The 26,380-nt window shown below is 41.6% G+C and overlaps 1 protein-coding gene across 5 annotated transcripts in view; it reads right to left on the bottom strand.

The window, feature by feature from the left end:
- HOMER2 (homer scaffold protein 2) overlaps nt 1-26,380 on the bottom strand; it is a 51,056-nt gene that overhangs the window by 7,515 nt on the left and 17,161 nt on the right. For all 5 annotated transcript variants that reach the window (XM_079318171.1, XM_079318173.1, XM_079318169.1 and 2 more), the window contains exons 2-4: nt 21,529-21,685; nt 6,806-6,937; nt 951-1,043 (exon numbers count right to left, since the gene is read on the bottom strand). In XM_079318171.1, the coding sequence (XP_079174297.1) occupies nt 951-1,043; nt 6,806-6,937; nt 21,529-21,685 (382 nt within the window). The remainder of the gene's footprint in view (nt 1-950; nt 1,044-6,805; nt 6,938-21,528; nt 21,686-26,380) is intronic.

Genomic DNA, 26,380 nt, shown 5'->3' with positions numbered 1-26,380 from the left:
ACAACACAATACACAAAGTACAAAGACATACTATTCACATGCTGCTTGGTGCTGACCACCAACAGAGAACAAACAAAATGAAATACAAAGACCATGACCAAAGTCTTTACAAAATGAGCATCCAAAGTCAGCCACTCAGATTGATATTTGTAGATATTTATAGATTGATATTTGTAGATATTTATAGATTGATATTTGTAGCAGTGGTTGCAAGACTAAAATCACTCGGCAGCTTTTTCTCATCATTCACCCAAATTCCTCTGTGATCAAAATCTAACTTTCCTCCAAACATCAGCCCAGGCCAGGAACACCTGCTGAGCAGGGTTCACTCTTACCTAAAATACATGAAAATACAGCCAGCCATGTAGGGAGAATGGGACAACACTCAATTCCTTCAGTTTGTAGGAAAGCCAGACCTGGACTGAGGCACTGGGTGGTACCAGGTGTGCTGTCCAGGAGAGTGTGCTGAGCAGATAAACAACACAGGCTTCTTCCCACCCCCTACAGCACTGCCCTGCTCCCACCACAGCTGCCCAGGCACCTCTCAGCCAGCAAACCAAATGCCCACAGAAGTGGGTTGGACAGATGACAAAAAGAAGGATATCAGTGAATCTCATTTACTGTCTGCTGAAGCACTACACTGACTGCCCAGTGACTCAAACTATGCTTAACAGTACAAATCAAAAGATGTATAGCTTGCCCTGTTATTAAAACATTTTAACAGCTCAAGGACTGCTGGAAAAAATTAGATTTAAATGAAAGTAAAGGGCATGGAGGGATGAAAAATATTCCTCTGACAATGCTAATGTCCAGCAACTGACAATTACCTTCAGCAATCTCCATTTTATATACTTTAAGCTGGCTGCCAGAAGCTGGCACAGTCCATTTGAAAATTTAACTTTAAATTATTTATCCTGTATGTGTACAGGTATTAAAGCTAAATTACAAACCTGTGAATGATTGCTTGAGGTCTCAATTTTCTCTTGAGATCTGTCTCTTGCAAGTTTGGCAGCTTCTTTTACTTCTTGGAACTTCTCTGCAAACTAGAAAAACCATGCAAGGTATTTATTATTATGATTTATCATCTATTAAACCATTAAGATTGCTATCTTCATACGGTATAGATGTCCAACAGTGAACACCTAATTTTATTAATTTAGAATTTTTGGCAAGAAAAAACATTTTAATTCTTTGGCAGGATGGTTCTTCCAAAAGAAATGATGGTGTTGTTTCTAAAAGAGGGACATCTCTGTAACTCTGGCTAACCACAGTAAAAGCCCATGGAGGAAAAGTACATTTGGTGTCTCCTGGTTTGATTTGGTCCTGTTTATTTTCTCCCCCTTCTCTGTTTCCCTTGGTGTTGACAGTGTATTAAAGACAAAAGTATTAAAGACATATGTTTGGATAAAATATTATCAATGTCTTCTATTCCTGAGAACAAGTGAATTCAATTAAAGAATGCAAATGAGTTCATCTGTAGGAGGTAAGCAAGGGATTATCAAGACATAGGAAAAAGGAAGAGAAGGTAGATCTCAATATATGATGGAGTCATGAAAACACAGCCTTTCTGCTCTAATTTTTTTACTGCTTTCAAAAATAAAGTAAAAGACTTCAGATAAAGGCTTGAATGCTTCCTGTAAGAGGGATATATCAAACTGGGGGAGGTGAGAGGAAGGAAAGATGGAAGGTAACAATCCCAACCTCTATGAGTTGCTGTAGGACATCTGCTCCAAAGCCAGCCTGGCATGTTTGAAATGCAAGTATTATCACAGTCAGCCAGGGTTGCAGGGCTTCAAACACTTTAAACAGTGTTTAAATTTTTAAAAGGAGGATTACAGAGATGGGGGAAAAAAGTATAATGCATAATTTATTTTTTAAATTATGATGTATCCACTGTAAGAATAGGTAACTTTATCTTTCAGCTTAAACTACTTGGTCTTGCTTGCCTGTGTTTTGAGAAACTTGAAATGCTAGAAAGGCAAGACATATTAAAAGTAAAAATATAAACAGATGTATTTATTGCACAGATTGTGACAAAAGGATTACCATTATACCCTTGGATAATTCAGCACACTTACAAAAAAACTGTAAACAAAAGCATGAAAAAAACATCTAATTTTACAGCTGAAGAATAGAAAGAAACATTATTCACTTAGCAATCTTGCCTTCTAACTTTAGATTTAGAGCAGCTATTTAGCATGCTCACTCAGTAAAATGCTGGCACTATAGAGATTGATTAAACAAATCTCCATTTTATCTAAAAGAAATCTGGATTTACATGTGGAGGCACATGTGTTTTCTGCAACACACCCAAATGGCAGTTTCCAACAAACACACACACATGATGGTTAAATTCATTCACATTCCCAAAGCAGACTGACACTCTGGGTGCCCCCAGGATGTGTGGGGTGCTGGAGCTCTGGGACCCAGCTGCTCCCTGTGCCACAGCTGACATTGCACATGCAGAGCGTGTTGCCATCTGATGGCATTGCAGTCACTACACGCACAAATGACTTGATTACCTCTCTAGCACTCCACAGATCGTTAACAACAGCCACATTACATTTGTGCCTTTAGTGATTTAACTCTAACTTTGCACAGAGCGTCCCTCCCGCTGTGACAGAGCAGCTACAACCAGCTGATTATTTCTAAAATATTGTATCAATAGTAAGTTCTACATTTGTGTTTCTTGCAGATTGTGTAAGGCTGTTCTGAGTCTGTCTTTTATAATAAATCTTTCTCTTTTACCATAAATCTCTTCATCTCGTGTATGAAAAATTTATGAGGGTTCTTCATGGACGATACGAAATATGAACAGACAAAAAGAATTGGAAGTGATCTATCAAATTTTATTTTGCAGCTATCTTCGTGAAGCACACAGGAGACTGCTGTGAAAAATTATGTGAGCTGGGAAGAAAAGGACATTTTTCCACATTTCTGTAATAAAAAATTGTATATGATTGAGCAACGCTAATCTTCAATACTAACCCAATACTGACCTCATTGCATAAATGATTTCAGTCATGTCTCCAGCTCACCAACACATGTATTAAACACATTTGCATTTAGAAAGTGATTGCTGCTCTAAGAGGGGCAGTGCCAGCCCCAGCTCTGCAGCACTGCAGCACCCACTGCACAGGAGCAGAGCAGGAGGCTCTGGAGCCACAGCACCAAATAACCAGAAGAAATCAGAGCTCCAGTGACCAACTGCTTCTGCCTCAAACACAAATAACTGGTACCACAAAATCATGCCCCACCTCCAAGGTCTAAGTTGACTTTGAGCCATCAAACCGTTGCAACAAAAGGGAGTGCTTAGGTGCTAAATTCCTAATGAAAAAGTGAATTCAGTAAATGAAAACTTGGCAAGGGTGGTCTCAAAGGACAATCAAAAATCTAAATACCCAAAACCAACTACAAAAATTCATAATGTTTCTTCTCCTTAGCTCCCTTTGCCCTCTGGCAAAGTTCCCAAAATCGGCAAAAATCCTCAAACAAAACTAGAGGAGGAGAGATGCCAAGTGAATACCACCCCAACAGTCCACCATGGATAATAGGAAGTCTTCCCACGCCCAGGAAGCTGTGTGACTAAGCTGCAATATGGAGAAGATTTGCTGCTACCAACACTTGTGAAGCCTTTTGGTCAGGCATGCTTGATTAGGAGTCTTGGCCACTGAAATTTAATGGGGACTCGAGGATGCTACTGTGCATTGTACAAATTATTTAAAGGCTGTTCAAATCTACAGTCAGTTTGTCACCAGGAGAAATATATATATTGAAATAGAACTCCTTAGCATTTTATACATTAAAAAGCATGATTTTGTACGCATAAATTTTAAGCTCCTGGTCTGGCATTATATTTTATGTCTCCTACTGACAAATTGTGCCAGTATCAGATGAAACAGCTGCTCCCACCCAAAGCAGGCTCATAAATATTTCATTTCCCTCTCGGTTTGCAGGAGGCTGGGTGATGTCAGGGCTCTAGGGAGCATTGCTGTGACCCACAACTCGCTTTTCCCATGGCTCTCCCAGGATGAGCCCTCTGCACGGGGCAGATGGGCTCCCAGCAAGACTGTTTACCCCAGAAAGTGCCCAGCAATTTGCTCTGTCCCAGCCAGGGTGTTCCAGCTCTGCTGCCAGCTGGACCATGGCTGTGCTGTGTGCTGGGGCAGACTCTGTCCCCAGCTCGCTGCCCTGCAATGCAGTGACTGGCACACACAGCACATAATGTGCAAGAGTGAAAGTCCAGGGCTTCCCAGGGGCCAGAGGCAGCTGCTTTATGATGTGCAAAGTCTGGATTTACTGGGTTTCTCACCCATATAAATCTTTGTCCCTGTGCCCTTGACTACCTGCAGCTCCCCATATATAGCACGGCTGCCTCAAAGCACCCGAGCGACAGCAGAAATCCTCTTTAACCACTTGGTGTGCAGAATTCAGCACTACCTGTGCAGCACCAGCCATGCCTTTGCACACCCACACTGCCAGCATCCTGTGATTCCTGCCTCAGTTTGGCTGAAGCAACGTTTGAACAATGCCTGGAGACCTTCCTGAGGCACAGGGTAGGAAGGGGGAAGGAGAGGTCAGCGAGTTCTGCAAAATGGGAAAAGCACCCTGAGCAGGACATCAGCTTTAAGCCCTGGGATTCTCCCAATCAATGGGAATGGTAATTAGGTTACTGGGTCATGGAATGCAGTTTTCATTAATGGCTCATGTTTAATTTGAACTGCTTTTCCCTACAGGTATGGATTAATGCTTTAAGAATCTCAAGAGAAGGAAAGCATTAGAATGAGGCAGTATCTTTTATTAGGCCAAGCAATATACTTAAAAATGCAGGCATTTCTAGGCATGCCTCTTCTCCTGCCTCATTATTTTCTGCTGCTTTCAACAGACATTTTTCAGCTTTATTTATTTATATTTATTTTAAGCCAGGGCTATTGATCTCTGGTTTAGGGGAGTTTTAGTGTGCCCTTCCAATTCCTGACTAAGCACTTCAATTATTTCCCGTAAAATAGGCAAGCTTTAATTTATATCTTTTATAAGAGTATAATGATATTAATATAAAATGAAACTTGATTTTACTATTCCCAATACACTTATATAGCTGTAATCTCACTCTCAACTCTGATCTTTCTTACTAATAGCTCAATAATTAAACTGAGAAGCACAGACAATAAAGGAGTATCCTTGTCCCATTGCTTTGCATGGTGGTAATAAACCAGGTTTTTTAACATTTTCAGCTAAGTAACTGTCAGAGTTTTGGTTTTTTTCCTTTTTTAAAAGATCATCTCAAGCTATTTGCAGAAGTGCTCCCCTTAAGATCCCTCTCAATATTGTGACCAGAAAAAGTCTTTCTGCTGATTTGGAAAGCCTCTCATTCAAGCAGAAGCTTGCATTTTGGGCAGTGGGCTCTTCAGCAGATCATGCAGAGCAAACAAATATGCAAAATGACCTGGAAAGAAATACAGCTGGTACTGGTGCCCCTGTACCCACACAACATGTAATTCAGATGAGCTGATACCTGCAATGCATTTCTTCTGAGTGTGTATGATAAAGTCTGCAGAACACGGTAAAATTTCTCTGATTAGGGGGCAAGGTCCTCCAAATGTACCTCCTGCCTTACTGTAGTGAACACAGGGCCTTATTCTGTTATTTACCTTCTTCTGAGCCAGGCTCAGCACCACCTGCTCCAAGTGGCACATGGTGCATTTTTAGCCCCAGCCTGCCACTGAGGCACTGTGGGGTCTCGTGTCATGCTGCAGAGGTGCAACTTCAGTAATCCAGGATTAAAAACTCCTTTCCAGAGGTGCTAATTCTCCCTTTCAGTGTTCAAATGTTGCATTATATCACGTTTAACTGTTACTCAAAACAAATTATTCCCCTAGGTCCATTTTAATCATCCTCTATTCCCACACATCTGATTAGCTACTATGAACACCTCTTTGTCCCAGGAGTGAAGAATATGCATAGGTGAAATGAGCAGTCCTGTACACCTGAGTAAGCATCATAAAACATTACCATCACCAGCAACTCATTTTTAAACAAGCTTTGCACATCATGCCTGTGTCATCCCTGAAGAACAGATTAATGCCATGGCACTTCTAAGTCCAAAAATAATTTAACATATGAAAAGTAAATTAATTTTTACCTTTAAGAAACACTGCAAAAATGCAATTCTCTGGAAACTGCAAAAATTTATTATGACAGATTAACTAAAATAAATTCCTATAACAACTTGCTTGATAGGGAAGTTCTTCTAGTGCAGTGCTCTGCCTTTGCTGCTTTAGACACCACAAGGAACACTTTCTCCTGATTCTTTTCTGATTAAAGCACAGGAGAGGACAGCAAGATGAGAGGCTGTGGCATGCCCAAGGACACCCTGCTGAGGTCACTTCTGAAGCCCAGTGCCAAGCAGCCAATGCTTCAGGAGTCAAGTACGTGTTGGATAAGTAGGGCTTTTTACCACATGAACCATCATCTCAGCTGCTTGATAAGCACTTGTCAAGATCACTACTCCAATGATAGAACATTTTCAGGTGCTGGTTATTCACAACAAGAGTCTGCTCTAGCCTTTATAAGCCTGCTAATGTACTCAGCCCCCAGTCCAGGGCAGTGTTTCAGTAATGCCACACTCAGGATGAGGGGCTTGCTGCTAACTGCAGTTTTGTCAGCAAGCCTGACACCAGCCCTCCCTCCTCATCCCCTGCCACCTGCAGAACCCACTGCCAGCCACAGACCACCGGAGCCAATTCCAGTGCTGAAGGGACAGGGCTGTGCTGCCCTGCAGTGGCAGCTGCAGCAGCCCAGGTACCTTTGTCAGCTGCTGCTCGGAGGGGAAGCCCAGCCCGAACACGGTGTTGGCTCTGCTGTCTGCCCACTGCCCGAACTTCTGCGACGTCTTGGTGAAGGTCATGTTGGGGGTGATGGTGCTGTTGATGATCACCTGGTCACAGACAGAGCAAAAATAAAGAATTAAAACGTACAAGTCACATCGGAAATGCATATCCTAGCAACGGTATCATCCAAAGCAATTAGCGGTCTAAATTGGGAAATTGCTGTGTTCAGATTTTTTTTTTTTTTTTCCAAAACAAAACAGTTTTTTTCCTGCCTTAATTCTTGCAGGAGTTGTGATGCTTTGTGGTGTTTTTCAAAGTATCATCACATCCTGAACTCAAAGCAAGGTCAGGAGCCACACAACTACCCCAGCAGAAATGGAGATGCAAAATGCTCTTTTTTTGCATTAGGAAGCCATACAGGCACTGCCCCAACAGGCACCTGCTCGAGGCCTCCAAGCAGGGCATCCACCAGTAACACCTGAACTCAGACCTGAAGGGCAGAGACATATTTCTGCATTTTTCCATTTGTCCTCAGGCCTCCACAAGTGGGATGCCAGAGAGACAACAGAAGTTTAAAACAAAACCAGACAATAAAATACAAGGAGGAGCTGATAGCTTAACAGTGAGTTTAACTGGAGAGGGTGGAGAAGCACATGACCAGTAATGAATATGCAGTATCAAATTTGGGCCTTGGAACAAATATTTTGCCTCTTTACACACATTAATATCTGCTTCATCACCAGCAACTCTGAAAACAACAGTGGTTCTTGTAACTAAAGAAATAGCCAACAAGAGGAAGGCTGGTGGATGAAGTCTCTGAGGAATTTAGTGGAACAAATATCAAATGTAATCTTGCTAAAATAAATGAGGTATATGTCAGTTCATTATCAAAAATCTTAACTTTATTTTCAGAAGACATCATTATAGAAGTCTAGCGACTTCTCCCCCTAGAAATTAATTCATGTACAATGTTCTTTCTGCTAGCAGAATAAGAGCTTTCTTTAGTAATGCATACCATCATTTCCAAAATGCAAATTATGCAGTAATTAAGCCAAATCTGTGGGACAGTTTAATTAACATGATCAGGAAGTATCCTGGCAACATCATTTACTACGTATTCCAAGCAGTTTTTTCCCAAACTATCATTTACATTTAGTGAAAAGTATGAATTAAATTTTCCAGAGGAAGATCCCTACTTGCTTCCATCCCCTCCTTGACTTTGGACCACTGTGATGACACTTTCATTTGCTTTCTTAAAAATTACTCCATTTACTTCCCTCTTTTTGCATCATCACTTCCAAACAAACCTGCAATTTTCTGCCATTCCCCACCCTGGAATGGCAGAAACACAGAAGCTGAGGCTGCTCCATCCCTGGAGTGCTCAAGGCCAGGCTGGATGGGGCTCTGAGCTCTGGTCTGGTGGAAGGTGTCCCTGCCCATGGCAGGGGTTGGAACTGGCTGATCTTTGAGGTCCCTTCAAACCAAACCTCCCTGGGATTCTGTGATCAGTTTTCAGGGTCAGCACATCTCCTTGAGAGGCCAGGGCACACCTGCCCAGATGTGCTCTGCTCCAGGTAAGTTGTACCATAGGAACAACCAACACAAAATCTAAGTTCATTTCAGTAATGTACATTAGAAGAAATTCAGAGATTTTATGTAAGGGTTTGACAATGCAAAGGGGCCATGATACTACAAGGATTGCATGGTACAGAGAGTCAAAAGAACAGGAAAAAAAGCTACCACCAATCCCAAAATTCAGCATGCTTTCCAGAAACTTTAAAGGAAGTGTTATATGTATATTTCTGTCAAAAAAAAATCTTACATCAGACAGATGAACCACTTACAAATGTCTGGCTTTTCAAGTTATAGAATTCATTTTAAAAACCATAAAATTCACAGAAATTTCAAGTCATAGTCAGTATTATTTCAGTCCTGCTGTGCCTATCAACTTAGACATCTGGGAAAAAAAAATAATAAAATGACCAGTTTGACTGAAAGGCAAAAGCTTCACTCACTGACAGCTGACCCTGAGAAGAATAAAATTCCTCCATACCTCCTACAATAATCACTGAGAAAATACAAACATATAAAAAATCCACACTAAAGTTATCTTTTACAACACAGTTCAATGTTATGAGATGTGATAAAAGGAATAATGAAGGCTGCAAACTGTAAACCAAGGAACAACTTATTGAGCAATGAAATGCACTACATTAGCTGAGCAACTTAGAAGTTAACTTTTTTCTACAGCCAAAGGAGAATCCAAGGAAAGGTTGTGGTGAGCACACACCTCCAAGAAACTGACAGTTCATCTGTTAAATTTATAATAAGCTGCTATTAGTGCAACTGCCTGGAAACTGTCTCTACCCTTCCCCTTAAATCCTCCTCTGTCAGTCAGGCACTTCAGAAATGCTGCATTCCTACAGAGAAGTGAAAAAGTAAGTAGAAGCTTAGGAGATTAAATCAGAGCTCATGTTTCTGTGAGTTCAGAGGAGATGGATGCTGCGGGTACATTGTGCTTATTCTTCCTGCCCACCTCACCCCACCTGCTGCACATTCCACAGATCTGGCCATCATTTCAGAGCAGTGACACTCCACTGGCCAGGGAACAATCACACTGGTTGTGTTTAGGAGAAAGAAAGGGTGCTAGGATTTCAAAGAACAATGGACCCTGAGGCTTGCAGGTGTTCCTGCCAGGTAACCCAGCTTATCCCTGCTCACCCTTGGCTATGTGAGACAGGAGAGTGCTCCCCACCACTCCTCCATCCTTTGGGCACATGGAGGCAGGGGGAAGTATTTGTGAACACCACAACAGGAATGATAAATGAACTGGGAAAATTTTCTCTTTTTTTGCGTGAAAGTATGAGCTGGAATTTTCAAATTTCAAAAGAAGGAGAGAAATAAAAGGGCACTAGTTTCCTGCAGGCAGGAGGAGCCCCTAGGCTCTTTTCCATCCCTACCTGCAATCCAGCATGTTCATTCTATAAGAAAAGGCCACTCATCAATTCAAATAAGCCCTTATGAAATACTTTGCATTTGGTCCTCGTTTGTATAATACATACATGGTGAAATTCCAGCTGCATCCTAAAATGGAATAAACTTGTGGACTTTCATCCAGGATAATGGATTCAGAAGACAAACTACTCTCTAATCAAATGCAATCAATCCCTGAAGTGGTTAAAGAGTTCTCCCTAAAGACAAAGGCAAGAAGTATAATATAATAAGCACCTTACAGAATAATAAACCCATTCATCACACTCAGTTGTCTACAGGCAGTTAAAAAAAAATCTGCCTTTGCACTCACCTACATGCAAATGTATCAGATGGCAAATATTCCTGACACACCTGCATGAGCCAAGCAAAATCTTGTACTAATTTCCCTTCCTTTGGGAGAAAATCAAACCTGAGAGATCTACATTTTTATCTGAGGGTGACACAGAAATATGTTCACAGCACAAGGCAGCTCTTCCTCACCCAGGAATGACTCCAGACATTCAGCAACACACTGGGTGCATTCATCAGATAAAAGTGAGTGCAAATAAACTGGTGTGGAGCAGAACATTCATGGGCTGAAACACACCCATCCTGCTGCCTTCCCACGGAGAGTAGCTGCCAAATAAATCAACAGGGAAGAGGTCACAAGACGACCTGAGTGCGAAGAAGGAGAAAAACACATTGGCAGCCCCTGGGATTGTAATGTATGAGCAGAGCCCACAAATGCAGCTGCTGCCCCTGTTAGGGGGGCACTTGCAGTATTTATATTTACCACAGCAGTGCCCTCCAGGGGAAAAGCCATGTGATTCTGGAAACACTTTCCCAAGTGTGTATCCTGGTTAACAGAGGGAATTATTCTGGAATTTCCCCTTGAAATTCACGTCACCTATTAGTCTGAAGTAACCACACCTCCAGAAAAGCCCCAAGGCTCCAAGACATAGGATCTGCTCCTTAAGACTATACTAAAATCTTCCCATTTCATTTTCACACCACTTAATATGTACTTCCAGTTTGCAGCCCTCGTGAAATTTAATTTCCTCAACCCACCAGGCTGCTAATCTTCAGTAAAGATGTATCCCAGTCTAAAAGCAGAATTGCAGAAGGAAAGAAGCTGCTAATCCTCTGGCCATAGCTATCACAGGCTCAGCAGGTTCTTCCAGCTCATCAAGTCGACATGAATCAGAAGGGCTTGTGACACAGGATGTGAAGATGAGGAGTCAGAGGTGGATTTACAGAGAAATTCTTCCTTTATCCCAAATATTCAGCAACACTTTTGTAGAATTAGCCTACCTACATTCCCATGACCTGTATTACCCTTTGCACTATCTACCATCTTTCCTACCTCTGCTTCTAGACAGGCTGTAACATCTTTTCACCAGTATGTCACTGGTGATAAACTTCTCATCTCATTTCTAGTCCTAGAAAGCCAGTACACACACACACTGTTAATCAAGACAGTGTAATAAAGGAAAAAAAAGAGAGTCCCTTGCTGAGACCACCAAGCTGAGTAAAGCCAGGGAAGCAAAAAAGACACACAAAACCAAATTTAGCAATGGCACTTGTTCTAGCTTTGCTTTATCTGCTGCACCTGACACCTACATGGCACTTTTCCAGGGACAGGCTGAGGGGATGGAGTAACTAGATTGGGAGCACTGTAAGTGTACATTAAGAAGAGCACTGAATTCCTCCCCTTTGCTCTTCCTCCTGCTCCAGTCCCCCTTGGTGCAGGATGGGGGAGCTGAGCACAGGGCAGGCACAGCTGGCAGGAACCAGCACCAGGCTCTGGCTCTGGTCACCCTCCATTCATCCCTGCAGTGCAGTGAGCCTGCCTGCTGCTGCTTTTCAAGAATTTCTGTTCTACACAGTTAACCAGGACAGCAGCTATTTCACCATCACTGGACTGCAAAACCTTCCACAGCTACACCAGGTATTCCTGTGGGAGCTGGGAGGGGAAGGGGAACTGCAGCAGTTCCTGCAAAGAGGGAGACACCAGGACATCCTGCAAAGAGAGACACCAGGACATCCTGCAAAGAGGGAAACACAGGACATCCTGCAAAGAGGAGACACCAGGACATCCTGCAAGACCCACAGCACTTGCTGCAACCCTTGGCATTCACCTCCCACCCCGAGCTGCCTCTGCAGAGAGGGGACTCCCTGTATGGGTAAAGCCTCTCATGTGCTGCTGCTGCCTGTTTTATGGGGGAAAGGGCCATTTCCACAGCTGCACACAGTGCTTTTTTTCTCTTAAATTGCCTTGCATCCCCAGGATAATTCCATTAATGATGAGGTTCATTTTTAACCCCAAAAGCCAAAAAATTAAAAAAAAAAATCCCATATAATTCTTGTCCTCCTTCATAAAAAGAGATGTAAAAATAGCCCCCACCCCAATAAAAAGACTAATAACTGTTTTTCCTCTGATTAAATACTTCTGTTGTAAAGCCCTCACTAAAAACCTGTCTAAATGCAATAGAAGTGGGTTCATGATTGTGAGAATTCTATTAAGTAAATCTCCTGCTACACCTACCCCATTGCTCTCTTTTTCTTCTCAAGGTAATTAACATCTCTGCAGAGTTGGCTTCCCACCTCCTCCACCCAGTCTAAATCTCTAAAATCTCCTATTTTTGCTTTGACATCTGACTAGAATTTTTTTTCCTTTTAGGCACAGCACACACATCCACCCACCCACCCAATTCAAAGCACCAGCAGCTGTTTCATGAAGAAAATCTACAGCAAGGGTTTTCAAACCCTCTGGAACAAATTGTTACCCAAGAATTTCATGCAACAATTTACAAAATATATAAAGCAAGATGCTTTCGTATTATTTTCATATGAGAAATAAGATTCCTAAATTATCACAGGAAGGGAGAAGGATACAGTAGAAACTCTTGTTTTTTTCCTAGTGACTAATAAATGGGGTGAGAGAGAAGGCTGCTTTGACTACAACTATAAAAAATTATAAAACTTCCCATAGACATATCATATTTTGGAAGATTTAATAAAAGCATATCATCTTTGTGTGTGTATAACCACAACCCTAAGTTAATTATTTAAGCACTGATAATTTTCTGCATTCTTCAAGTTTATGACAACAGCCTCACTGAAGCCTGAAGGCCCCTTCTGAAAGGCAGAAATGGCACAACCATATAAATGACTCCTCTATTCTTTAACAACCTACACACCCTGGGAGTGGTCAGCAATAGGATAGCTTAGCTCCTCTCCAAAATCTGAGAAAACTGTCCCTTGGCATGAGCAATGGCCATGATGGACAGGTACATTATTTTTAGGAGGTAACAGGATGTCCAGACTTCTTTACAATAAACTTTCCACAGTTTAAACCTCTCTGGCACGTTCAGGTCCTCCACATCACACTCGAGTCTGGTGATCACAGAGGGTTTTTAAAAAGGAAAAATCTCCTCAGACCAAAGTTTCCCCACTTGCTGGTAAAGTGGTGCAGCAAGAAATCCTTAGCACGGATTTGTACATTTTCTTCTTAGTGAGTAATAAATTTCATTTCTGGAAAGGTATTTGCAATCTCTGGATTCAGCTGTGTGTGGTCTTTCCAGAGCCAGTGACATGCACAACACACATACAAGCAGAAAAATGAGCCAGATAGGAACAGAGGCAGATGTGCTTCTGCTCTTCTGTCAAGGATACAGCTGTTGACAGCACTCTGGTATGTTTTTCTCCTAAGCTTACTAACCAGCTTCTGAAGGATTTGCTTCCAGAAATAATCCAGGAAATGAACTGAGAATTTTTCACATTTCAAAGTTAATAACTTGGAAAGAGATTAATATAGAAACATTTAAGTGGTATGAGTTCTACAGCTCTAGACTTTAATTTTTTTTCTAAACCAGAACACAACCTCAGGAGATGATCATGATTTCTGGTTGATTCAATCTCAAGTGACCCACCAAATTTCCTGGCATTTACTCTGCTCCCTTTCTCAGCTTTTGACAAGCTCTCTTTTTCACCTGGAGTTCTAGGTAATTTTTTTTTTTTTTGGTGCAAATATTTTTTAACTTTTCTTTCTATTCTTGGCTCGTCTCCACCAGTATTACTAGTTTTGAAATTCCTACTGTAGCTAAGCCCTCACCATTTTTTCTCATCCCCTGAATATTCAAAGACCTGTTCACACAAGTGCACCCAATATAACCAGCCCTACCAATCTAAACCTGTCTTAGCAACTGTTGGACAATTCTCCAGCAGACACAACTCCAGGCAATGCACTATCCTCCCAGTTATTAAATCCTGCACCTCCCCTCAGCCTGAATTTCTGAATTCTTGATATCACCTTAAGCAAATAGAGGATGATGCAAGTGAGTAGTCTCATCCTTGGCTGACAGCTCTGCTTCTCCTTTCTGCTGTATTTCTCCCTCCCTGAATTCCAAACAAATGTTCTCAAGTTATTTGTATATTTAGAGAGAAACCAGAACTCAAGCAACTTTAATCAAGCCAAGCACACCCCTAGCACAGACACCACAAATATTTTCAGATCATCAGAGACTATTGTTCTCCTTAATTTCATTCACTCAGTTCAAAGATGTCCTTGAGAGGAATATGAAGTCCTGGTCTATGCTGGGAGGCACCAGCATCACCCACTGATGGCAATTTCCCCTTAAATTGAGAGTTCTCTCTGAATCATCCCAACCGAGGCTAAAAAATCTGGATGTTGCATCACTACAACTCCAATGCCTTTAAATGAAATCAGAAAATCCTCATTAAAAATATTAATGATGCACTGCAAGTTGTTTCACCTTCTGAGTCAAAGACAGGTTTCAGTGTAGGTTAGGCTGATGGGCTTTGCCTCAGGCCAGGACAGATGTTCTGCTCCCATTGTACAAAATGAAGGAGAATTTCTCTACAAAAGGAGCAGCTGCATCTCAGACAGCAGTTCAATTCAGTTTCATTAGTTACAGAACAACATGACCAAAAGGCACCACAGAAAGTAGCTTGAGATTACTCAAGCATCTTTTACAAAGTCTTTTGTTTAGCACTACTGGCATTAGAACATTTCTCCAGCAGATGAGCATCATTTTCCTAGCAAGGCCTGGGAAATCTGAACCAGGAAAAGTACAGAACACACCTGGTGAGACTGATGAAATGACACCAAATTATTTCAAAGGCTTTAGTGTGCATTAACAGTATATTCACACTGATACCATTGTACTTGTTCTGTCTCAATAGTATTTATCTATATTATTCTTATATATTCTATTATCTATTTGGGGTCATCCTGTGCAAAGCCAAGAGCTGAAATTGATGAGCCTTGTGGGTCCTTTCTAACACAAGATATTTTAAGATTTATGTTATTTTGGATTACATAATGTATATAGGAAATCACAAACCTACAACTACTGTTTTCACTTAATAAGAATCTCAGTACTTAATAGTCATCTCATCATAATGAGATGTTTATTGTAACATACACACAAACTACCCATGCTGGAAGACAGGACTATGCACTAAAATTGTATTTTATACCATGTTTTGTATTCTGAAAGATACAATATAATTTTTATATGGGACATTAATTAGTTCTCATCTGTTGACTCTGGTATCATGTACAGTGCTAAAAGTCATGCTGAAATTAGCACCAATAGTTCATGAAATAACTATGATAAAAAGGGAATGAAGGTCATCAAATATGCTTAAATTTCTGTATTACAGTAATCAGCCAGGCCAGCACTGGAAATCTTCTTTTTTACAACATATGAAGGTATGGACAAGAGAGCACAAATACTGGATCAGTGAAATCAGACCTTCAGAGGTCAAAACCAGACTCCTTTGCACTGGTTTGCCCTAATGCAGTGTCACCCTGGATGTGTCTTCTGGGCACAGTGTCACTGCTGCCTTTTGAGGAAAGGTCAGTACAGTGTCACATGCTGCCCCTGGATGGAAAGTCCTTTCCATGCTGGTTCTCAGTGCCAGACATTTCAGTAATACTGAGCTCATGCTCTGCCCTCCCCCAGTCTATGTTTTATGGCTGGCATATTTTCTGGGACCACCAGAAAAGATTTCCCACCCAACCCGAAGAAACTGGAGGGCAAAAACAGCATGGCAGAAAAAAAAAAAAAACCAAAACAATTTGAGAAGATGGATTTTTTTATTTTAATTAGATTTTACTAGCAGGGACTCTCTGGAAATCACAGTCCTGCCAGTGCTGCAGTCAGCAGAATAATTTTCAGGGTGAGGAGTGGGACCTCTTGGCATTTGAGCAGGCAAAGGGCAGCTGGCTGGGACCCCAGCAGCACCACCCTGCCCTGGGGTACAGCACTCCTGACAAGCAAGGGCCATAAAAAAACCAGGGCAGGCAAAACTAGAAATCAAAGTCTCCCTCCCTTTGACAAAACACACAAATACCCTCACCCACACCTTTCAAAATCATAGCATTTCAGGATTTATCTATAGACATTAAAAGAAAAGCCAACACACCATTTTGTAAGGTCACTTTTCATTTACTTTTACACCCTTCTATCTTTGGCTACCCAAGGCTGTAAAACACCCTCTGTAGTTCCACTACAAAACAATTAAGCCTGAGCAATTAGGTAGTTAAAGAACTCAGGTATTTAAGAAAAGGTAGGCATTTAAAAAATGAAAACACCCTCCATCACTGCACCTGATTCATGGGTGTGGGGCCAGTGAACACACACTGACCCTCTCAATGCCAAGTGAGAAGCCAATATTTTGCTTGTTGCTGCCCCACATTATCACAAACCATGCCCATGAGGTCCCAGAGGCAGAGTTAAATGCTGCCACACCAACGCAGACTCATGGTGAGGTACACACTGCCAGAAGCCTTTTATAATTCAGTGCCAAAAATTTTGTAATACATAAATTACTTGGTAGGTTTTTTTCCAGCACAAGAGTTGCTGTTGGTTTAATGGTTGAATTTACGTCAATGGAAGAAAAGAGAAGAATGAAAATATCCAGCCAGATGAAGGAATTTCATCTGTGCTACCATACCCTGTAATTGTTTTCCTTTGAAAGAAAAGATTCTGAAATCTAAGAGTCACCTTTTGGCAAAATACTCCAGGATATTTTTAACAACTATGCCTTAAAATAATTCCTTTAGCATGGGCAAAGAAAAAGATGTGTTTTGAGCCTCTGAACACATCACTGGAAGAACTCAATTTCCTCTTTGTGTGCTGAGGACACCTGCCTCCAATCATGACAACAAGAAAAGCGTGGTCACAAAGAGGTGGGCAGCTATTAAATTAGGTAGCAATTAGTTCTCTGCTACAGGAACCAAAAGCCAGGAATATATCAACTATTAGCAGATTTACATATCAGCCCTCCTTACCTCCCTAAATATCAGCTGCCACAGGCTGCTGGGGCTGTGTCCCTGCCAGCCTCAATGTCCTCTGTAAATCACACTGTCCCCTGCATAGATGCCACTCGATCAAACAGCTTCATCACACCATATAATGTACTGTATTCACTTTGGGCAGCACTCTCTGAATACTGATTGGCAAAATTTGGCCCATATTCTTATTCTTACTAATTGCAATTTACTTCAGAAACAGACCCACTGATTTTGCTTTCCCAGCACAGCAATTTTTCTGGCTCTCTCTTCAATACTTTCACACACTTATGCCCAACTTAGCTGCTGATCTCCAATACTTGAGGTAATTATCAGGTAATAAACTTAAATGAACTAGTAACTAGGAATGAGTGTCAGCTGACATCTTTTCCTCTGAAACACAGTCTTTATTTCTGTATGATATATTTTCCACAATTATTCTTGCAATGTAGTAATCTTTGAAAGCCTGATTTTAATTTTTTTCTAGTCATCTGTTTAAGCATCTCTCAGAGACAACTGGGGACTGGCATCTGTGATGACTCTTGCTGTGTCACTTTTCTTTGCTGCTGCCAACTCAGGATGTCTCACTATGCACTTTATTGCTGGCTATTAATTTTTAAGCTAGCTTTATGTTCCTTATTAAGGGATCATTTCTCAAAAGAGAAAAAATGATGTTGTTGCAATCACAAGTTTTATAGGAATACAACATGAACATCTGAAAAGAGGGTAGAGGCTTGCTTCTGAGAGATTTTATTCCCAGCTCAAATTCTTTTCCCTCTTCTCCATACTGTTTGGATAACACGTAATTTCAGTTTATAAAAAATAAATAAACCCACCAACCAGGGTACTACCAGGCATTAATCCTGAGGATGACAGAGGCTATTGGTCTGCATAATTTTTGTACTGTGAAACTTCCTTTATGCCTCCAAAAGTCAAGCCAATGTAGGTCACTTTTAATGAGGAGCCCAGTGTGTGGCTTTCCCCACACACTGCACAGCAATTGGACACTTACAAGTTCATGTCCTCCCTGCATCATCACCATATTTTGTCTTTTTTCAACAGGGTTGACTTTTGTCCACAACACTGGGCACTTTCACATGGTGAAGTCTCTTGGCTGCCTCATTAACTCCAAATCAGTGTGTGCCCTTGCATTTTACTGTATCATTTCCTCCAGCATTCATTATGCTGCAGTTAGCCTCTGGCTAGAAACTTCTTAAAACATGATGAAATTACTTGCTTGACAACATGCAAGTCAATTATGTATGTAATTAAAAGATATACTAATCTATTCCCTTGTTTGGTCATGGTATTTTGGTTAAGATCATCCAGTGCATTCTCATATGGTATCTGTGAAATCTTTTGCTATAAATTGTAAGCTGCTGTCCACAGCACCTGTTTTTCTGTGAAAGAACAAGAATCAGAAGAGCTGTTGTCTTTAGCTTTGCAAACATGAGGAATTAAAGTGGTACAAGCTGTTTGGAATCTAGGCTCTCTGCAGTGCTTCATTCCTCAGGTTTTTTAATGGCTTTGTTATTGGGATGGAAGAATTTGAAAGAAATCTGTCACCTGCAGGCATATGCTCTCTCCTGGCTGGCCTGCACACTGGACTCCTGAATACTCCTCTGCAAGGGAAGAGTTAAGCTCCCCAGACTTCACTCTGCTTCCTATCTTTACCCTACTCTCTTTCTCTTCCATTTTTCTCACCACCTCCACGTGCAGCATCCAGACTCTCCCATCCCTCCCCAAGGGGTAAGGCACAGGCAGTGGGCAGCAGAGCCAGCCAGCTCACAAACTGAGTTACCAATACTGACACCTTGAAACACACGGGCTCAGCAGTGCCTTAAGCCCACTGCTAAATCCTTCTGCTCCTCTCTGCCCTGCACCCTGGGTGAGTGGGGACAGGAGGAGACAGGGACAGGCTGTGTGCTGGAAGAGATGCTGGCACTGAAGGACAGGGCACTGCAGAGGGGCCAGACCTGTGAGGACAGCAGCAGCTGCCTGAGGAAGCCTCTCCTGAGAGGATCACAGCCCATCAGGTCAGTGCTCATCAGGAGCAAAGGACTCATTGGGGTGACACTGCACAGCCTGCCCTGTGCTCAGCTCACAGCCAGCAGCTCCTCCACACACTGCCCAGGGTGACATGCTGAATACAAGTAAAGTCAAGCTTATGCAACCAGGTGATGACCAATATGTAAGTGAAGTACTCTGTATTCTTGACCTCTTCAAAATATTTTTATCATTAATATGTAATGTCAACATAAGCTGAAATAAAAAAACCCAAATGAATCCAACATCTTCATACAAGTTGGATTTAACTGAAATTTCTCTGCAAGCCAACATGAATCATATATGTTTGTCTAAAATAAATCATTAGAACAGCCCCTTTGCAGAGCAGACAAGGATGGAAAACTGTGAGAGATACACATTCTTCATCACTGCCTTCCTTCTAGGGCCAAGTCCCTTCATTTACTTGAGCTTCAGCATTTTTGTCCTTAAAGCAGCCATAACTTATGCCCACAGTGATGCTGTCACATTAATCCATCTGGTATTTGCCAACACACGGAAGACTGTTCTAATGAGATGTACAGAAAGCAGGACACCATCATCTGAAGCTGCCTATATTCTTCCTTACAGTTCTACCCAGTTTCATTTTTGCTTGTAAAAGTAGGTCAAAACACTAAACAATAGTTGTTTAAAGGGGAAAATGCAACTTGTAACTTCTTTTGGCAAAAACACTGGGTTTTTTTTTCCCCCCCAATTATCTTAAACTGGACAGGCAGGGTCACAGGACTCTCCAGAGGTGAGCACAAAGGTAGAATCTATTCTTGACCTGTTCCTTCATCAGCAAAGATTCAATACAAGAGAAATAATTTATGTGGCCAGCAATTGATTCTTGCTTGGGAAGCCCCAGGGGAGAATTCTAATCATGGCAAGCTCACCTTCTTCTGGGACATGTTAAAAAGGGGGATGGGGGGATGTTCCTTCTGATGTTCCTTTCAGCAAGTGACAAAGCAAGGCTTGTGTGCCCAGCCTGCTCCCTGCACACACTCTGCAGCTCTGGGCAGGACCTCTGGCTGTGGCCATATGCTGCCCCTGCAGCTCCCTCCACCACATGCAGTAATTACTTTGTTTTTATTAATTGGCCTTAATGCATGCATGCCCACAAACCAAGCGAGCCCCTGCTGCGAGTGCAGCAGTTTTGGCTTGGAAGTCACATTTTCTGGGTTTGTAAAGCCACCAGCCCACCACAGCAGCCTCAGCACAAGCACCCATGGGGTGTAAGCAAGTCCAGGGGGCTCAGCTGCCCCAGCAGGTCACAGGGGCTGTGTGTGCCAGCTGCAAACCAAAAATTCCTGGGAATGAAGGCACCAGCAGAAACAGCAGCGTGATGGGGAGATACTAATGCTGTACTGGTGTCAATGAAACATTACCATCAATTACAGCAGGCAGTATGGCTGATTTATAAGCCAATATATAGCTAAATATAGCACAGGAGATGTTTGGACAAACAAAGATGTGAAAGAGGCATGACAAATAGAAAAGCTTTAATAACAGATGATTTCTGTGATCTCTATCTCCCAGAAGAGTGATATTTTAACATCCTTATCTAAACAGGAACACAGATAAACAGGCTGTAAACTCATCTTGTTACCCCATGGTTTGTGCTGTGACAGAAATGACCGATGATTTTTTGTACATGAGCAAAATGTTTTAATTTATATCTCAGACTGGGGTCTGCTAGGGGAAAGTGGTCACCCATCAAGTGACTTTGGAGGGACTAATCAGAGGGATAAATATAGTTTGTAATAAATACAGTTGTCTGAGCAATCTATTCAGCCCGACTGATTTGGATTCTTACAGCAAATATTGAGCACGCTCTCTGGTAATTCAAAACAAATTAGCAATAAAGGTTGGAGGAAGAGCCTTCATGCCTAACTTGTCACCTAAGGCTGATGAACTCCAGTGCGAAAGCTGAAGAAAATTAAGTACTAAACTGTAAATAGTTCAGCCAGGCAAAAGTGAAGATGCAGCTGACATTTACATTAAAAGCTATAGTCTGCATGTATCTGTCTCCCCATTCCTTTTAGAAAGAACATTTTTATCACCAGAAAGGCCTCAGCCTTATCTACCCTATCATAGGTGGCTGTTTTAGATACCGTGCTACTGACTCAATTTGGACACTTGTTGAAGCCCAATTCCTCAGAGATGAAATCAACAAAGCTGGGCAAAATCACTTTTAGGGTGCCCTGTGTTTTTCCAATTACCAGTACAAGTCTCCATAATGGATTATGTGAAAAATGGAGTATTCAGCCTGTATTTAATGCAGCCCCTGTGTGTGCTCAGCCAGGGCTGCCAGTCCCCCCCCCTGCACACAGAAACAGGTGGGTCCCTCCAGCCTCCTACCTTGGCTCCATCCACACTGATAATCCGGTAGCTGTTCCTCGTGCTGTCATAAAAATAGGAAACAGTGACAGCCTGCTTGCTTGCAGGAACCCAGTTCTTCTTGGTGCTGGGGTCAATTTGGAAGACATGGGCTCTGGTGGTGAAGATGGGCTGTTCTCTGGAATAGGGACAGGAGAAAGGGGTGCATGAGTCTGCAGAAGGTGAAATGCCCCAGCAGCCCAGCCCTGAGCAGGCAGGTTGAAAGCACAGGGCAGAGCACCTGGCAATCCCCCAGATGACAAGACAGAGCAGAGACACTGCTGAGCCACACTCCAGCCTTGATGCCTTTCCTTGGCATCACCAATGACATTCAGCACCCAAAGTTACTGCCACACCCAAGAAACAACTGGCTTTTTTCTCCCCATGTTAAACCACACCAGTACCCATCTATTCCTCAAAATAGTTATTTCCAGGATAGGACATTCACATTCATTCTTTCCCCATCCACATATTTGCCCCCACAGCTGGATTTCCTCCTGCTGACATTCCTGTGAACTGCTACCTACAGCCAGGGCAGCAAGGATCCAGTGACATACAGGCATGGTATAATTATTGGAATATTAATCTCTCTCCTCAGAATCCCACTGTTCTGTGCATGTGCATGAAAATTTCATTAGATGCAAACCAGTCAATCACCCTGGGAAGTGAGGGGGGAAGGAAACAGAACCAAACTCTAGTGCTGATACAGATAATGCCTTTTCAGCTCTCAGTGGGTGACACTGCACCCCTGACATCCTGTTTCTAAACACCAGCCTTCCTCAGATTCTTTTCCTCCTCAATAAAACTGTTCACACAATGGAGGGGTTGTGTTTTACCTTTAATATGTGACCAAGCAAATCACACAGAAAAGCAGAGAAGACACAAGAGCAAAAGAACCAAATGTGATACATACAAAGTCATCTAGATTAAAGATCAGAATTAAGCCTTTCTTAAATGCCATAAAACTAAATTCACTGCCAACTATATGTTTAATCCGAGTTTAGCAGTAGAAGTGCACAGCAATGCAAGCTCTACTGAGTTGTCATATGGATTTTCATGCTTTTGGTTTTTAAAAGCTACACTATATAATGTTTTATATTAAGCATACTACTTAATATATTCTTGTCCCATACAAAATATTACATCATGAATAGCTAATTGACAGAATTACAACAATGGTACTACAATAGACTACCACTCAGAAATTCAAATTAAAATTGAAGGGAGTAAATTTCCAAATATCAAAGAGATGAAGTGACTCAAGAGTACAGTCAGCTCAGGAAACATGAAGTGAACTTACAAAGCCAGCAAGGCCTGAGGAAGGAGAAAATGAAGGAGTGGTTTTCTCCTTACAAGACTTACACAAAGTTCTACATTTTTCCAGGGGCTTGCAGGTTTCTGGACAGACAGCTGTGCTGAACCATGTAAAATAGCTATTCAAAATAAATTGAAATGACAATGGGACTGTCATATTACAGCTGTCAGAGTAGCATTTGCTTCCGTTTTCCCTTATCAGTAACTTGCTGAACCCAGCTCTGGTTTCACAGGCCAATACCAATGCCATCCTCAGCTGGGTGGAAAGGGACAGGTTTCCTTAACGTTTTAAACACTTTCATTATCCATTACACGGGATTAACATTGTAACACCTACAGAGGTCGTGGAGTTTGCAACAATAAAATTCAGAGAGGGGAAGTTTCCCCAAAAATGTTTACTCTTTTAAGAAATATACATTCTCTGAGTGAAAAAAAAATCTTGAATTGTTTTCACCTTTTACAGAGTTCTATATTTGCAGTTGACTCTACTAAAAACAGGGTAATATAACCTAAATATTGTAGTCTAAATGTTAAGAATTTTCCTCCATGCAAATGTATTCCACAACTTTAATTCTGTTACATTATCTCAACTACACCAGAAAACACTGTTAAAACTATGCCTGGCTGCTCTGCAGCAGGGGCAGTAAGCATATAAAGTAAATCTGGAGATAATAAAAGTAGAATGAAGGCAAAGGCCCCACAACTATCTATCTCCATTTGTTCAGCAATCTTGAAGCTGCTTGTGTTGAAACAGGAGCTGTATATATACATCCAAGTGGATAAATCAATGGATAGTGAAGCTCAGGGCTGCCAATATCCATCTATCCATTCATTCTTTTATTAAGAAGTAAAGGCAAAACCTCTGTTTCTAATCCTATGATTACCAGCAGCAAAGAAGCCCACCTGCACTTTGTCTTTCTGTGTCACAGGGATAGTGTGCTAGATGATAAATTATTAAAAATAAGGAAATGCATTGTGCAAACTTTAACACTTCCAATCATTTGAGGTAACCCATCTGTTGACCTTTAGCTGGGACTCAGATTTGGAAGGGCCAGTTGGATGCTCCATGTGCCTCTGGCATTCCTGCCATAGGGGGCTCTACAAAGCCCCCAGACTGTTTTAACTCCCCGAAGAAGTGAAAGCATCCCCAGAACAGAACCTCCTGGATTTCCTGGTGTTGCCTTATAATAATTAAGAGAAGAAGATGCATTTCTGTGGCTGTGTGTGCCCTGCTGCAGTTCTGTGCTCAGCCCAAGGAGCCCAGGATTCAGCACCAGGAGCTGGTGCCACCACATTCCCACACCCACAGCAGGATGGCAAAGCCAACTGCAGTGCCAAACACCAGAGGCACGGCTTCAGCACGGGGCAAACGTGCACTGCATCCCAAACTACTCTGACTTCTGAAGCATTCACAGCCAGCTATGAAACTGTGGCACTCCATTTTCAAGAGAAATGCTAAATTAGGCACTTTTAAAACCCTTCACCCTGGCCCCACAGAGCTCCAAATTGAGAATGATTATTCTGTCTTACTCGTAACTTTTCTACGTTCAAGAAAGCACTTAACTGGTAGAGGAATGACTTCATTTCCCAGGGTTCCTTTCCTTTTCATTTTATCAGAGATTTATCAGCTGTTATGATGAAACAAAGCAGTGCTAACTGGAGCTCTGGCAGCACATTCTGCATGGTTTGAGCCTGTGAGCTGGTCGTTCTGTGACTCTGCTGGTTTGCCAGGGGAGGCAGGAGCAGCAGCACTGCCAGCCAGGCTTGGACCCACACATGAAGGCAAAGAGAATTTATGAATATTTAAAATCTCATGAATTTTAACCAAAGTCTTTAATGATTGATTAAATACTCTTTTAAAAAAAACCCCAACTGTTTAAAAATCAATTTGACAGTAACATCCACTGCTGAGTAAAGCTGCTTGAAAAGTCGAATGTGAAAAGTAGAGAAATCACACCTAATAATTCCATATTTGGTAATATAAACTAAGACAGAAAATGCTTTTTTATTATTAAATATGGTGAGCATGCTTTATAATTATAATTTCAATTTTCAAGTCATGGTTTTACACATTTTAGTCGACCTTTAATTTCAGTCCTTGCTTTATATGAGAAAAATTTCAAGTAAAAAACAACCACTCTCCTTCAATGTCATTAACCTTTTCTGAAGAATTTAAAAAGCAAACCACAAGCTTCTCGAGCTAACGAAGTGCTCCACAGCTGTGTGAGATACAGTATCACTTTCTGGTTAATATACAACCATGCCAAATTTCACAAGTGCGACTAGCTGCAAGCCATGTGTTTTGTATTACTCTTCCTAATCAACGGGAATGAGCTCTCACTTAGGAAAAGTTCAAATTATTTAATTCAAATTTCCTTGTTTATCACTTGAATCATGAGCACAGTGATTTAAATCACTTGAGCTGCAGAGAGTCCTTCTGGCAGGCAGCATCCTGCGGGCTGTGGGATGCTGGTGGCACAGTGAGCTCGGGACAGCCCCAGTCCTGGGTCCATGTGGAGCCAGCTCCACACCAGGCACTGATGAGAAAACACTTCTGCACTGCAGCAATCCTCTCTGCTAGTGACCAAAACAAGGTGACTCACGTGGGAGCCTGTGGGACCAGCACCCAGGCTCGTTTAAGTGCACAGAGTGCCCAGTGCACACCAGGAGGATGCACTGACCATGAAGTGCCTGAGAAAAAAATAACTTCTGTATGATCTGGAATATCAAGTGTATTTGTGCCTCCACTGGAGGCAAAACCACTAAAAACACATTTTTTTAAATTTTCACTAGCAGATAGTTTAAAATTTCTGGGATAAGGATTCCTGGTTTACAGCACAGGATTATTTGTGCTCTCCGCACACTAACTGTAAAACTTTGCATTCACTGTCTAATTTATCAATTGAAATAAAAATATTTTTTAAAAGCACATGTCTCCATATATCTGCCATTTGGTGGAGGATGCACATGCCTGCAGACATCAGCACAGAGATTTTGGAACGTGGTGTTTTCTGCTACAGCCCAGCATCATGCACATGTTGAGTTTATAATACCTGACAGTGCCAGCAGATCTGCAGTGATTTGCTGTAACAAGTATTAGATAATGAGAATCTCTCAAGAAAGAAGAGTAGATGCAAATGCAAAATCCTACTTTGTGACATATCCTCCATCATTGATCCCAATACAAAAAATTGTATTTGCTAAACACAACCTGGTAAAATTGGTGCCAGTGATATTTGGACTGAACGTTGCTACTGCTGCCTGACAGTGCAATGAAAAGAATTAATCTTATATGAACATACATTGCAGTTTGGAGTGCCATCTGTATTTATTTAGATCTGATGGAGATTTTTCTCCTATTTGAAATACTCAACTTGATGAAAGTCCAGGCAAGTTAAAATGCCTCAAAATTACCTGTTTAAAGAAGTTTATCTACTTGTAACTCTTCACTTGTGTATACATGCACATAAAAAGCTTTGAAAAACAACCAACCTCTCTACCTCAAACACCAAAATTGAAG

Source organism: Erithacus rubecula (genome assembly GCF_903797595.1).
Source record: "Erithacus rubecula genome assembly, chromosome: 14".
Taxonomy (NCBI): Eukaryota; Metazoa; Chordata; class Aves; order Passeriformes; family Muscicapidae; genus Erithacus; species Erithacus rubecula.
Note: the sequence above shows the minus strand (reverse complement) of the source record. Positions and strands in the feature narration are given on the sequence as shown.